The following is a 14139-nucleotide window of genomic DNA, read 5'->3' as shown; positions in this document are numbered from 1 at the left end:
ATTCTGTTGCATAAAAGCAAACATCCTTTTTGGCACATTAATATATTATTTCAGTACAACATTTTGGATATGATGTCCTATCTGTACAAAGCAAGTTTAGTTTTTTCTTTTCTTGTGTTTTCTGAAGGACCAGTTGTTCTACCATTTCTGTAACGAGTGTTTAAAGTGCCATACTTCACGTGTTTTCATCATTTAAATCTCAGAGCTTTTCTCAGCCTTTATGTCATAGTTGTTTGTATTTTTGTCATTTGTATATAGTTCTTTCAAACTGAAATACAGTATAGACTAACTAGGCCATTGAATATCACAGCATACAACAGTACAACAGAAAAAGAGTGTATATATAGCCATCTTTGCAAAAAGTTAATCATATTCCAAACTTTTGCATCTGTTGTGTTGGAGTGAAACTTCGCACTTGGTCCAAATACTTATTTTTTTTTTCTTTCTTTTTTCTTTTTTTTTTTTTTCTTGGTGTGTGTATATGTGTAGTACCAGCTTCCACTTTCGTTGCTCCTCAAATACCTGGCAGTGGACATCCTAAGCCTCAGACTCCAGTGACCTCCAGCCCTTTGACAACAACAGTTCTTTCCACAGCTAACACAGCTGCAGTTGTGGGCACAAGCCAAGTGCCCAGTGGCAGCACTCAGCAAATGTCTGTCTCATTGCAGTCTTTGCCCGTAATCTTGCATGTACCTGTTGCAGTGTCATCCCAGCCTCAGCTTCTTCAAGGCCACACAGGAACTTTGGTCACTAACCAGCAGTCAGGCAGCGTTGAATTTATATCTGTACAAAGCTCATCTACAGTTGGTGGCCTTACCAAAACTACAGTGTCTTTGGCATCAACTAACGCAACTAAACCAAATAACAGCCCATCTGTGCCCAGTCCCAGTGTTCAGAGGACCTCTCCAGCCAGTGCTGGATCTATAGGGACAACTTTGGCAGTACAGGCTGTTCCAACTGCACATCCTGGTGCACAGACCACGAGAACTTCTTTGCCCACAGTGGGTACTTCAGGACTTTGTAATTCTACCAGCAGTCGAACTCCCTTACAGATGAAGATTCCCCTCTCTGCATTTAGTAGTACAGCTCCTATTGAACCACCCACCGTTACAGCGCCCAGAGTTGGTAAGTTATGCTTGACTATTGGCACTGGGAAAGGAAAATGGTTGTCAAAGGGAAACATAAACATCTAGTCCTTTGGAAATTTTGTTAGTGTATTTTACTGAGTTGTGTTTTCTGAGTGGTCTTTCTGTTGAAATTGTCAAGATCAAAATCATCTGTCGCAAATGTTTCAGCCATTGTTGAAAATCATCTCTTGTTAGGAGTAAACAGTGTGGCTCTGTAAGCTTTGTTTTATTTAGAACTTGATTTATGTTATTTCTAGCATGAAATCAGAAACTCCCATTCTATTATTAACAGCTCGATATTTATGCTTCTTAATACAGTCTCACAAAATAATCTGATTGCCTTTCCTAAACTAGGACAGAAAAGAAAGTATATTAATTGACTTAATTTTTACAACACTTAAAAGTAAACACAATGGGGAAAAGACACAACTGAATATTAATCTAATTCCAAAGAAGTACATTTATTGTCTTTAAAACAAAGTCTCTGAGCACAATGAAAGTCCAAATATGGTATTTAGATGAGCTATTGTAAAATGCTTTCCCTCCATCTTTTGCCATGCCATGGTGATTCTCCGCACTTCTGATTTTACATACTTTGACGTCTTTTTCTAAGTGGTTCTCAAGATTTTCGAAGTGGTCCTGAGTGAGCTGGAATCATAGCCAAGAGTTTCTAATTGGCACAGTATGAAGTTAGGATTAACTCAAGCAGAGCTTGACATCAGAAATAATTTATTTTTTCTATCTCTAAATTACCTGTGTCAAAATCTGTCTTCCATCAACATGACAGCTATATGCTTTGTATTTAGTTTTTATCTGTAAAGCTAGTATAATGATATATAATACAACTTAGGGACAGTGACCAACGGAAGGCTCTGTGTGCCCAGAAATTTGTCTTGTTTTCTGCAGCTCACATAGCCTTGGTGGATCCCCCAGTGGTTTTCTCACCAGAACTGAAACACTGCTTTGGGCCAACACTGTTACTGCTAAGCTCTGGTTACAATGTCAGGGAGTGAGAAGGGAGAATTTGGATTTAAATGTTTACTTCAAATACTCAAGCAACTTCTGCTTAAGTTGCTAGTGTAGTCTGTAGTTGCTAGTGTGTTTGGATGAGCTAGGAAGAATACTCTCTCCCTGCACAACTTGCCTCAGTTACATATTTTGCAGTCTAACCATCCATTGTTTAGACAGTTTTCACATAAAAATGCTGAGTAACTTTTTTTTTCAGTTTAATATCTTGTCTGTTTACATACAGGGGCAAGAGAGACTGGAACTATGTTTTGTCCTCAGAACCAAGGGAATTGTTCACAAAATATTTGGAATACTCTGTCAGACTTTCAGGGAAGGGAATGAATATTACTTATATGCTGAAAAGTGCCATTTTGCTTTTTTGTAACTTCCATTCCCTCTGAAAAAAATGGTAGTAATTAAGCTTGAATACTTGCAGTTGACACTCAGGGCTGAAAAATATTAAATGTACCACATAGTGAATGTTTAGTATCAAACAACTTCAAATGTTGCCTCCCAATTTGTATAGTGGATAGCAGTATTCAGTACTGATTAGATACTGCAAATGAACAATTTCTTGACCCCTCAGAAAACCAGACAAGCAGGCCACCAACAGATACTTCGGCAAACAAGCGAACTGCTGAGGGAACAACACAGGTAGGTTGTTGATTATGTTTCTATATAAACTTCTAAAGTTACAATCCACAGGAGATAAGCTCTTTACCTTTATTGCTCATAATGAAACTATATTAGTTTTCTTTTTGTGCCATCCTTTCTAGTTTCTGTCCATTTGTATTTTTCTTCTTCTTCTGATCCAGAGTATTACTGGGAGCAGGAGCTTCTGGTAATCCTTTCAGAAGTTTTCCAATGTGTTTGTGTAGGTAGATGACTTAGTAATTCCAGAGAACAGTAAAACCGTGTCTGATACAACAGAGCTAACATGAAAGAAAACCCTGCTCAGTTTTTGTCTAAAGGCCTTGAACTTAAAGATACAAGTATTTTGTAAATTATTGCAGCTCTTTCATTTTCACACTAATCCAGAAGTTATTAAGAAATAGAGTTATATTTCAATTCCATGTCATTTAAAAAAAAAAAAAAAAAAAAGAAAAAAAAACTTTCTTCAGGAATAACTACTTCATGAGAAAGGGGAACTTCTGCATTCTTCATCTAAAATTTGTTGACCTTGCTTTGAAATTTTAAGGTTGAATTTAAGCTATTTAAAATTACTTGTAATTAAGTGGTTGTTTTTTTTTGCATACAGATATTTCACAAAGCACCTCATACTTACGTTGTTGTTGATTGGAAGACATTTTACTGTGGGGAATAAAATGAACTTCTTCTAACCAAAATTTCACATTTAATGGTGTTTGAAGGTGCAGATAAATCTGAATTGTATTTCAAAGCAAGAAGATTTTCTGTTTTTCACTTGTTGCAGAAATAGTCTGGCAGAGATGACCAGTGTTATAGATCATAAGTCATGCCTTACTGAACCTTTTAATTAAAGCATTTAATAAAGAATGGTTGTCATTTTTAAAAGATACCTGTGGATTATAGCTATAAAAATTGTCAGTGTTTGATATGTAGGAAATTAAGTATCAGAATGGTTGGCAGATTCATGGTTTTAAGATTTAATTTTCAGTATAAGATGCGTATTTTGAAATTTTTCTTCTTTGGTAGAGCCTGAAATCTGGAAAAGATTTTGGAAAAAAAGATTGTGTGTGATAGTGGTATTTAGCAACGGAAGGTGAGCAAGGAGGAGAGAACTGATAGACACAGGATGCTTTCTGGTTGTCAGCCTTTTGTTATGCTGTAAGTTTGTAGGTTTGCTTTCAGTCAAACCAGTTAAAGCATGTGTAATGCCATGGTTAATAAAGAAGGACCAGATGCATTTTGATTGGCTAGTGAGGTATAAAACTGACATGCCATGTCATTTGAAAAATCCAGTTAATGCCACCTGCTTTTTGTTATGTAAGATCCAAAATATTATGTATTACTCCGCACTTCACAGCTCTCAGAACAAAAAGTAGTTCGCTGTGTGCCGTATACCTGTGGCATATTTGATGGTACAACTTTGATCAATTGTTTCGAAAAGCAGTTGAAACAGGAAGAGACTTCATCAGAAAATAAAGAAGCGGTAGAAGCAGCACAGACGAATTTTAACTTCCCCGAGGATGTCCTCTTTGGCTTGGAGGAAGAGGAAGAAGATGCTAAGAGCATCAAAAACACCCACAAGCAGACTGGCTGGGCAGCTAACCTATTAAAACAGTGGCTGGCCAAAAATGGCAAGGATCCTAGCTTTGAATTGGTCCCAGTAAGTGAACTCAATGATATTCTAAGAGAGTTCTATTACACAATAAGGAATCACGATGGAAATACCTACAGTGTGGCAAGCTACAAGTCAATGCGTGCTGGCTTAAACCGGCATCTCAAAATGCCACCGTATAATCGACAGATTTGCTTAATGAAGGACAAAGAGTTTGCTAGCGCAAACATGGTATTTGTGAGTGTGCTGAAGATGCTGCGCATGCAGGGAAAGGATGAGACTCACCACCATCCTCCTATAGCTGCTGAGGACTTGCGTAAGATTAAACAGTCTGGTGTGTTGGGATTGCACAGTCCCCTGGCGCTCGTCAACAAGGTGTGGTTTGATTTGCAGTTGCATTTTGCCAAACGAGGGAGGGAAATTTTAAGAGATCTGGCTCCAGATGCTTTTGTTGTTGAGAAGGACAAGAACGGGCGTCGATATGCCATGTTTAGGTATCCCGGCAAAGGAAAAAATGGAGAAGATCCTCATAAAATGGGTAAAATGTATGATATGCCAGGGGACCCGAACTGTCCTGTTTTTTCCTTGGAGCTTTATTTGTCTAAGTTGCCTCCGGAGCCCCCTGCCTTTTACCTGCATCCTTTAAAGCTAACATCAGAGCAAATGCAAGAACAGCCAGTATGGTACAAAAGAGAACCAATGGGTGTGAACTACTTAGGTACGATGATGCCCAGGATAAGTGTGGCAGCCAGGCTCTCCCAGCGATATACCAATCATTCGCTCCGAACTACCACCATCCAGCTACTGTGTGAAGCAGGACTGGGGCCTAGAGAAATAATGGCAGTGACGGGCCATCGCTCGGAGTCTGCTATTAGACACTACTGGGGAGCTGCAGAAGTTCGCTACAGGGCTTGGTCAGATATAATGGAGAATAACACCCCCAGTTACCTATATAGCAAGATCCCAAATGAAGTCATAAAAGAATCACTGTCTGGTGCCTCCACCTCTTCTATAAAGCATGTTGTTGTAGAACGAGGCAAAATTTTATTTCCTAAGAAATCTGGGGTGCTACCTGGCAATAGTTCTGTGACTTTAGTCCCTGAGGGACATACAGCTCTCAAATCTAAAAGCCCCATCCTGTTGAACCACAGTTCTTCCAAGGTGTTTCTCCCCACGAACATAGACAGTGTGAACCTAACTGGCAGTCCCCTTCAAGCCTGTTGTAATGAACCTGTCTTCATAAAGCGCGTGATAAAACAAGAACCGATGACTTGATGCTTCTGTAATGGAACTGATTTCAAACGAGTTACTAAAATGGAAAAGTTAACAAATTTGTTTTTTCACTTGGTCTACTAAGGAAATTTCTTGTGGTCTAGTTTAGCAAGAAGTATCCTGTTCGCACTCCTGAAGGGAGCTATGGAACAGAAACTTAAAACAGAGCAGGGCTTGGAGTTTGTATGACTTTCTGTGGCAGCTGGGACTTCTAAGTGGCTGAGCGGAGCTATTAAAAAAAAAAAAAAAAAAAAAAGAAAGGGAGATACTGATTTCCACTTAGCTGAAGAGCTATGCTTTCTACACCGAGTACATGGCTTTTATATTTTGAGAAGAGTGTATTTATTACACCATTCTGTGCCTGCTGGCACTACTGTAGCATCTTACAAATCAAATACTTGATTACTGGAAATCACAGAGAAATGTACAAGCTGAATGAAACAGACAGAGATATGCTACAAATAGATACATATGCATGAAAACACCTGGAATTGCTTGACCACTGTCACTCTATTTGTTCAAATTGTTACCAGACTTGCCAGAGGATTGTGCAGATTTTGTTGTTGTTTTAAACATTTAAAATTTATTTCATCTGTGAGCTACAGATATCTGTTGCAGGGCCTTCGTTTTCCTTTCAGATTTCTGGCTAAGATTTCAGTCATTCTGGTCTCCAAAAGCACTATTTGATACAAATTATACTAAAATTGATATCTCTTCAGTTGTGCATGAAATGAGGAAAATGCTCTCAAAAGAGTTGAGAAAAAAGTTTATTGCTTAAATGGCCAGTAATTAGAATTGAAGTGTTGTCTCTGTGTGTGCTTATCTTATGAGAGGTGTTTTTTGTATTTCCCTCTCACCTTCCCCTTTCTTCCATTACATTTCACACTGCCTTTGCGGTATAGTCTTTGTGAGTATAATGTGACAGTCCATCAGAACTCTTTCTCAAGAAGCATGTCCTGTTCTTCCCCACCAAACACTATCAAAACACTCTGTTTGGTTTTAACTTTAGATTAGTTCAGTAGTCACCCTAATAAACTGATCCTATCATTACATTTTGCATAGGAGGTTTTGACAGGTCAGAAATCCTCACAGGACAGTAAATATGAATTACGTCTGAGAAATGAAATTGTATTTTAAAAAGGTTCTTTAATGAAAAAATTTACAGACCAGGAGGGCTAGTCATAGTTCATTTTTAATGAGCCGTACTAGAGACCCTGACTTGACTCATGGTTTGTCTCTCCTTTTCTATGCCATAATTTTTCACTAGAGATTCTGACAAATTGAGAAATACTATTATAAATAAAAATGAAAATTTGGCCATAAATTATGGCCTAGGTTGGAAAAAGAAACAGTATAGCATTTAAAACTGCTTTCCGTCATATTAACTGAATAAAATAAGAATGGCTTCATCCTTTTGAAATGCATGCATACATACTTCTCTGTATGTGTGCACACACAGTTTATCACATTAAGGACTTAACTGCAAGTGTTTATGTTGCTCAGTAGTAGAACAAACTAGAGAAATATTCCAGCTGAAATAATAAATTTGCCATAAAAAATTCTTAATTCTTCGCAGAATTTCCTTGCTGAAAAAGATTTTCAAATGCGGAATGTGACTTAGCATTTTGTCATAATCTGAACAAAAAGCAGATGCCCGACCTTGTCAATCTTTATCTTGGCTGATGATGATGATCTTTGTGGCCTTGGGTAGATCAGTTATATTTACTGCATCGGTTTTCTGCAGCGTAAGAGCCGTGTGGAGTGTTCAACTTTCTGCTTGATCTCATTAAAGATTAAGAGGTTTTGAGATTGCTATAAACATCTTATGTATATTTTTTATGTTTACAGTCAGTTTTGTTTGCTGCTGTTATAAATGAACAAGCAAGTTGAGCAGGTATAATTCTAATATAAAAATTACTTCTGCCACACGGTCCGACATCCGCTTAGTTGCAGCATTAGCTTGTGACATCATTGACTATAGGAAGGAAATCACACATCCAGAATTATTTTATCAAGCATATAATAAAACAAACACAAATGGCAAAGCAATCCTTTCTAGTGACTAGAAATATAAATTGAAAAAAATGAAGGGCAAACAGTTCTCACAGCAAAGGAGAACTGAGCAGTAACTTATTCTAGGATTTTTTAGCTTAACATAGGTTTCTAAATTTTAGGGCTTTGTAGAATTCATAATTCAACTAGACTGGAAAATTTCATTTCTTGTTCAAAAAGATTTGTTCCAAACTTTAACCAGGATGGAAGCGTATTATTTTCTCTGGCATAGAAATTTCCTGTTGTGTAGATAGTTCCTTGTTCTGGCATACCAGATTTGAACATTTATCCTGCAGAAACAAGAAAAGTATGTTGCCGGGAGATCGTTCTTTTTTTGTTCCCTCTTGCTGCATACTATTATGGTCATACTGACCACGTGCCCTGCTCTGGTGCTAACTGCATCCGTGTAATTGACTGTAACAGCATATTGCTAATGGTTTCATTCCTTAACACAGATCTAGTGGGTAATTCAAACTGGGAAGAAAAAAAAAATAAAGGACCCAAGGACCCTTGTGGCAAATCTGGGCATGTCTCTGATTCTGCTAAATTACTGTTTGGCTTCTAATTTGACTTCCATTCTGTTGGATACTAATTAAATATTTTTAGCTTCTCATTGGCTAAATTGCAATTTTACTGACACCAAGTATATACAAAGTCTTCTTACTACCTTCAGTTTGAACCTGATACTTCAAAGCTACTGACTGCAGTACTATTATGTTTTTATTTTTGTATGAGAGAAAAAATTTTTGAAACTGAAAAAAAGCATTCCTAGTTTGGGCTGGAAGTAGGATTGCTTTGAAAGGGCTGGAGTCATTAAATATTGGTGGAAAGCTTAATAGAATGAATTCTAATTAGTTGAATGTATTTCTAGCCTTCTGCAACTGAAAAATCTTCCCTTTGCCTCCTCCCACTCCCAGTATTAAATGAATCTTCCTTACATGTATTTCCTCTCTAGAAGAACTGAAGTAGGCAAACAGAGTGGGTGTTTGGCTGCTTCTGTAAAGTCAACTTTGCCCACGTGTACAGTAATATGGGGGAAGTGGTCTTCCCCTGCTTCCCCCCTCTCCTTTTGCCTTGTTTTTCTTTTCTGAGAAAATTTTAAACCAGTCCCGTTTATACAGTACAGGTTATGTGCAGTGTTCATGAAATCTATCACAATTGCCATGACTTGGACTCCTCAGTGGCAGTATCAGCAGAGAATCTCAAACAGCATGATAACTAAGTTCGTTATTTTTTGTTTCCCTTTCCATTATATTTCCATTACACGGCAGAGCATGTTAGTGAACCAACAGGTTAAGTACAGTTTGTTTGTCATGATTTGTAAAGCACCATTGGTTTGAATGTTAGTATAGAATTGTTAGTCATCATTTAAAATTCACTTTAAAAATGAATATAGCAAATACACATTGAAATAAATTTATCATCTGTCACTCTTGAATTTTTCTAATTAGATTGTCTTGTAAAACTCATTCGCCATTTCACTTGAAAAAAAAAAAAGCACTTAGCCTTAACCAAGTCAACTGAATTTGTTTTGTTTTGTTTTCCCACAAAGTCATGTCGGTGATTAAATTCCATTTTCCATGTTGGAGCTGATTCTGAAAACAGGGAAATGACATTGACCTTTAATAATAAATATTATTATCATCTCATTTTCATAATGAATCTTCAGTGCGTGTGTGTGTGAATTTGTGTTTTCTGTGTTGTTTTTTTCTTGTAAATTTGGAAATCTCTGCTGTTGGTTGCTTCAAGGAGTACCCTAATTTTTATTTTTATGAAGTTAGTGTAGTATCTGACAGGATAAGTTTTTTTTTCTCTTACTGCTATGTAAGTAATTCATCCTCACTGTAAGATACTGTGATCTACGGTGTGGGAGATGAAGAAGGTAGATGTTCTTCACTGTACGCACTTTTCCTGTGCCCGCTGAAGAGCTCAGTTGTGCAGAATGTCAGATATCTGAAGGCATTGGAACGATGCTTTGAAGCAGAAAGCTTTCTTAGCTTTGTGGTTTAGTCTGGTACATCTGTGGTGATCCTCCAGAACCATGCAGCTTTTCAGCAGTTGAACACTGTCTGGGTTAGTATAGTCAAAGTTATCAGTGAGCAGCTTAGATGTATGGTTTTGCTCAACTTCTACTACTCCTTTTTCAGCCCTCCACTGCTTCTTGCTCCAAAAGGGATGGTCCCAGGGAAGTAGGAGGGGGCGTCTTACTGTGTTTGTGGTAGTCTCTGAACTTCAATTTTTTCCTGTTTGCACAGAAATTTAAAGCATGCTATTCAGTCACAGTCATTTTGCTAATGGCCATTCCAGTGCCTCAGGTCCCAGAACTGCATTTCTGAACACGACAAGCACTTTTAATGTATTACAGTACATACTATTGTTACTGAAAGGCATTTTTATTTATATAACAAGTCTTTATAATGGTTTTAAAGTATTTTATTATGAATCCCAGTTATAGATACAGGAATTCTATATATATAAAAGATAATATATAAATATATACATGGCGTACTGAGGGAATCTATGAAATTGATTTATTACGTTGTGACATGAAATAACAGTGAGCAAACTTGAATGGGGTTGGATATGTTAAAAATGGCTGACATAAAACCAGCCTGTTCAAGAATGAGTATGTCATATTTGTTGTACCACTAAGTCAGGCAAATAGGCTTTTCTTGTTCCTCACTCTGGGTGCACCTTATCCTCTTATGGAGCAAAACAGTCTAAATTTCATCTGTGCATTTCACCTTTCCAGCTAACATTAGGTTTAAAAAAAGAAGAAACACCAGTGTCCAATCCATTTCCCATTGTTTCTGACATGCCTTGAATTGTTTGGGTGTCTACAGTTTAATTTAAGCCATTTTACTGACTATTGGAAGTTTATCTGGTAAAATGTTAATGAAATACATGTATAACGTTTTTCCCTTTATTTGCAACGTGTAATGAATTTTGTGAGTGTCTATTGGGGAAACAATGTGAACAAAGTGGACATACCACCTTAAAACGTATAAGCAGCCATTAATAATATATTGTTGAAGCATTATTGATGAAAATGTTTCCTGGCATTTCATGGCTTTGTCACTGAAAATAAACATGCATAATTATATATGTAAAATGGGATACTTGATTTTTGTCTCTGGGGTTATGTTTGTGCTGTTTAAAATGCACCTAGCTCTCATCTGTAAGGTGAAACCTCTACCTGAGACTAATTTGAACTCTGCATTGTTAAGGTGTTAGCACTTTAAAGGTCATTCAAGAATGGGTTCACTGGATTTTTTTTTCCTCACATCAGCTACCCAATTCAGCTACATGATGTCCTGTTGAGATTTTTTTGGATGATTTTTAAACTCATTTTTTTACAGTGGATTGTCTTTCCGTGAGACTGTATCTATGTCACTTAAACCAGCCCCCAGTTACTGAGAGCAGCTTTCAAAAAGTACACGTACTTGTGTTTTATAGGCTCCAATTTGTCAGTTTGGGCCAAAAAAATAAAAAGTTTTTTTTTTTTTTTTTTTTATAAACAGTCTAACTGATGATGTCATTACACCAGACACAAGTAATAGCTATAAATGGCTTCATTAATCTGAAAAGTGCTATAAGTAAAATACATTTCCTGATTAGTAGCATATTTCAGTGGGATTTGGGGAAAGAAGGTAGATGTTTCACCTTACTAGAGTAAGAGCCAGTAAAGAGATGTGTGTGTGTGCATGTATGCATGTATGTGTTTATTATATACCCTTTTAACTGTTTGATTAAAGAAAAACAAATTCATAGTACAGAAATCCTTTTAAACCTTGTGTCAAGTGTTCCTTCGTAGTTTTAGTTGGAATTACAATTGTTAGTGCCTAAAAACAGCATTTCTAGCAATCAACTTTTCATATGTTTCTTTATGTTTCTTACTGATAGGGGTAGCAAAGCTAATGTCTATTCTTTGCAACAAATAAATGAGAGGGTATATAATACAGAGGGGTTACTAAGACTGGCTACTCATTTTTTGAATGCTTGCATTGTTCTGTAGAAAGTGTTGCACAATACTGAATAAGGGTAAGGGGAATGGTCTGGTAAATGGAATACATAAAATGCTGAGATAGGTGAGTATTACACACTATCAAAACAAGTATTGCAGCCCTGTGAAATTTTGTTTGTGCAAAATGCAAACTAGGTAAACTGCTAGCTTTATTGCATTACCATTGATATTTTCATTCTGCTAAGAGATGATGAATGCATTTGGTACCTGATCAAATAAATTTTCATGACAGCTTTGCAAGGCTGGAATAATTACTTCAATTTTGTGGGAGTTAACTGCGTTGGAATTGATAAGTGTTAGGGAGTGCTAAGTTTGAAGCAGTCTGTGATGGAAGTATACTTAAAAATGTACTAAAAAAAATGATTTCCACAGCTTCTTCACCTGTGCTTGAAATCTGTAGTTTTGTATATGGATGACAAAAAAAAAAAAACAACAACACAAAATATGGGCTTTGTACTTATCCATACGAATACAGTATCACCCCCACACACACGCCTATCCCAGAACATGCTTTTAACATCGCTCCCCATAATTTCAGATTGATTTGCTATTATATAACGCCTTGGTGCGTCACATATGATGGTGGTGGTGTGATGCTTCATGGAATGTCTGTTTTACAAATCCTATTTTTTTTCTGTTTTGATAATGTAGAAGCTATTAATAATAAAATTGCCTGCACTGTGTCAGTGTGCCACAAATAATCTTCAGAATTTTGATAATTACTACCCTGGAATTAATTTTGATTTTGAACTGGTTTTTGGTGGTTTTTTTTTGTTGTTGTTGTTGTTGTTTTGGTTTGATATTTTTTCTCAATTTTTTTCACTTTTACTTACTAAAATGTTCCTTTATGAAAAGCAGGTGGCATTACAATTAATAGTGTGGTTACTTCAATGTGATGAACTGAACCGTGGCGTTATATAATATCAAAACTTTATTTTTTTTGAATCACGAATATCTTACTTGAATAGAGAAGTGCGTATTCACAACTTTCTTCAAAATACCAACGGTTACCATTTGGTATTTAATGTGGAAAAACATATGTGCATGTTTGTGTGTGTATGAGTGTCGTTATATAAAATGATATAACAGATAACATTTTCTGTTTACTTCGTATTCTAGAGATTTCTTTCACAGTTTTCTTCAGTAGTTTGTCATTGACATATATAATGTTCTAATCAGTTTTTTTTTGTTTTTGGTTAAATTTCATAATAGTAGTTATGATGAAAAAATATTCTTTCCTCAACATCATCTGCCATATGTGCTTTGGTCTTTAAATTCAGTCTCCTTCCTTGTATTTGTTTTCTTTACAGAATTGGAATAACTTTTTTTCCTCTTTCTTTTTTTTTTTTTTCTTTCAAAATTACAAATGAATCAACCGAATTTGCAGCAGTGCTGTCTGAAAAAGCTGATATTCTTTCTCCCACTAGAACATACTTTACGACAGTAGAAAATGGTCTCAGCATGTTGAAAAACTTGAGCATGGTACATAAGATGCCTGAGTCAATGTCCCTAGTTTTCCAGAGGCAGATGCTTCAGAATCCCTTAAACACCAGAAACAGACCGTCATTTTATTGCAAGACTGATTCCTTTCTGATTTTCATTTATTCATTTTCTAATAACTCAAGTATTTCCTGATATTGCCATCAATGACATATGGGATGTAATGAAAGTCTTCAAAACAATCTGGAAAAGTTTGTAATTATATAGAATTAACATGGGTTTTACAGTAAAAATTGTGACTTCATAGCTAAGCACAAATTGGCAAATCTTGCAAAAGTTTCAAATTCAGGTGACCCTGTTCCCTGTGTCTTCAAAAAGTTCCATGATCGCAATTTCCTCTAAGACCTCTTTTCTAGTATACTTCTGTTTAAATTTGTGTAGTATTCACATGGCATTGATTTTTGAAAGTCTAGAATGTATAATTCTTTTCTTTCTCAAGGAAAGTTGTATTATTTTTTTCCCCTAGCACTTCTTCCCATAATTGTGTGTTATTTGTCAGTATATCTATTTCTCAGTACTTTCTTTAATTGTTAAAAAGATTTTTGTAGCTGGAATTTGGAAGAAGCGAGATCATTTGTTGTTGTAGTATATGCAGTGGAAAATGCATGAAATTCTGAGTATAAGTCACTTTTACCAATCCTTTGTAGATAACCATAAATTGTAGTGTAACTACTGTATATAGTTTTTATGCAATAAATTAAAACGTCTTCTTCTGTTTGTTTTCATATTAAAAAGACAGTCTTGCTCTGAAAAATTAGTGTGATAGATCAATTTTCATCAGAAGTTTTATAGAACATTTACTAGAACATTTAAAAATGCCTATTTCTATTGTAAACGTAAGAAAGAAAAATGCTCAAATCTGAAAATTGTATTTATTTTATACATGCTTTTCATTA

The 14139-nt window shown here is 36.0% G+C and overlaps 1 protein-coding gene across 9 annotated transcripts in view; it reads left to right on the top strand.

Annotated features, from left to right (window-relative positions):
* ATF7IP (activating transcription factor 7 interacting protein) overlaps positions 1 to 14139 on the top strand; it is a 106909-nt gene that overhangs the window by 71310 nt on the left and 21460 nt on the right. For 5 of the 9 annotated variants that reach the window (XM_035335397.1, XM_035335415.1, XM_035335405.1 and 2 more), the window contains exons 9-11: positions 490 to 1125; positions 2722 to 2789; positions 4141 to 10831. In XM_035335397.1, the coding sequence (XP_035191288.1) occupies positions 490 to 1125; positions 2722 to 2789; positions 4141 to 5670 (2234 nt within the window). In that variant the 3' untranslated portion in view covers positions 5671 to 10831. Of the gene's footprint in view, positions 1 to 489; positions 1126 to 2721; positions 2790 to 4140; positions 10832 to 14139 lie in introns of those variants that run through there. The other 4 variants (XM_035335450.1, XM_035335460.1, XM_035335441.1 and 1 more) reach the window with 3 other exon arrangements.

This window comes from Oxyura jamaicensis, chromosome 1, assembly GCF_011077185.1.
Source record: "Oxyura jamaicensis isolate SHBP4307 breed ruddy duck chromosome 1, BPBGC_Ojam_1.0, whole genome shotgun sequence".
Classification (NCBI taxonomy): Eukaryota; Metazoa; Chordata; class Aves; order Anseriformes; family Anatidae; genus Oxyura; species Oxyura jamaicensis.
The sequence above is the reverse complement of the archived record's forward strand: the minus strand, read 5'-3'. Positions and strand labels throughout refer to the sequence as shown.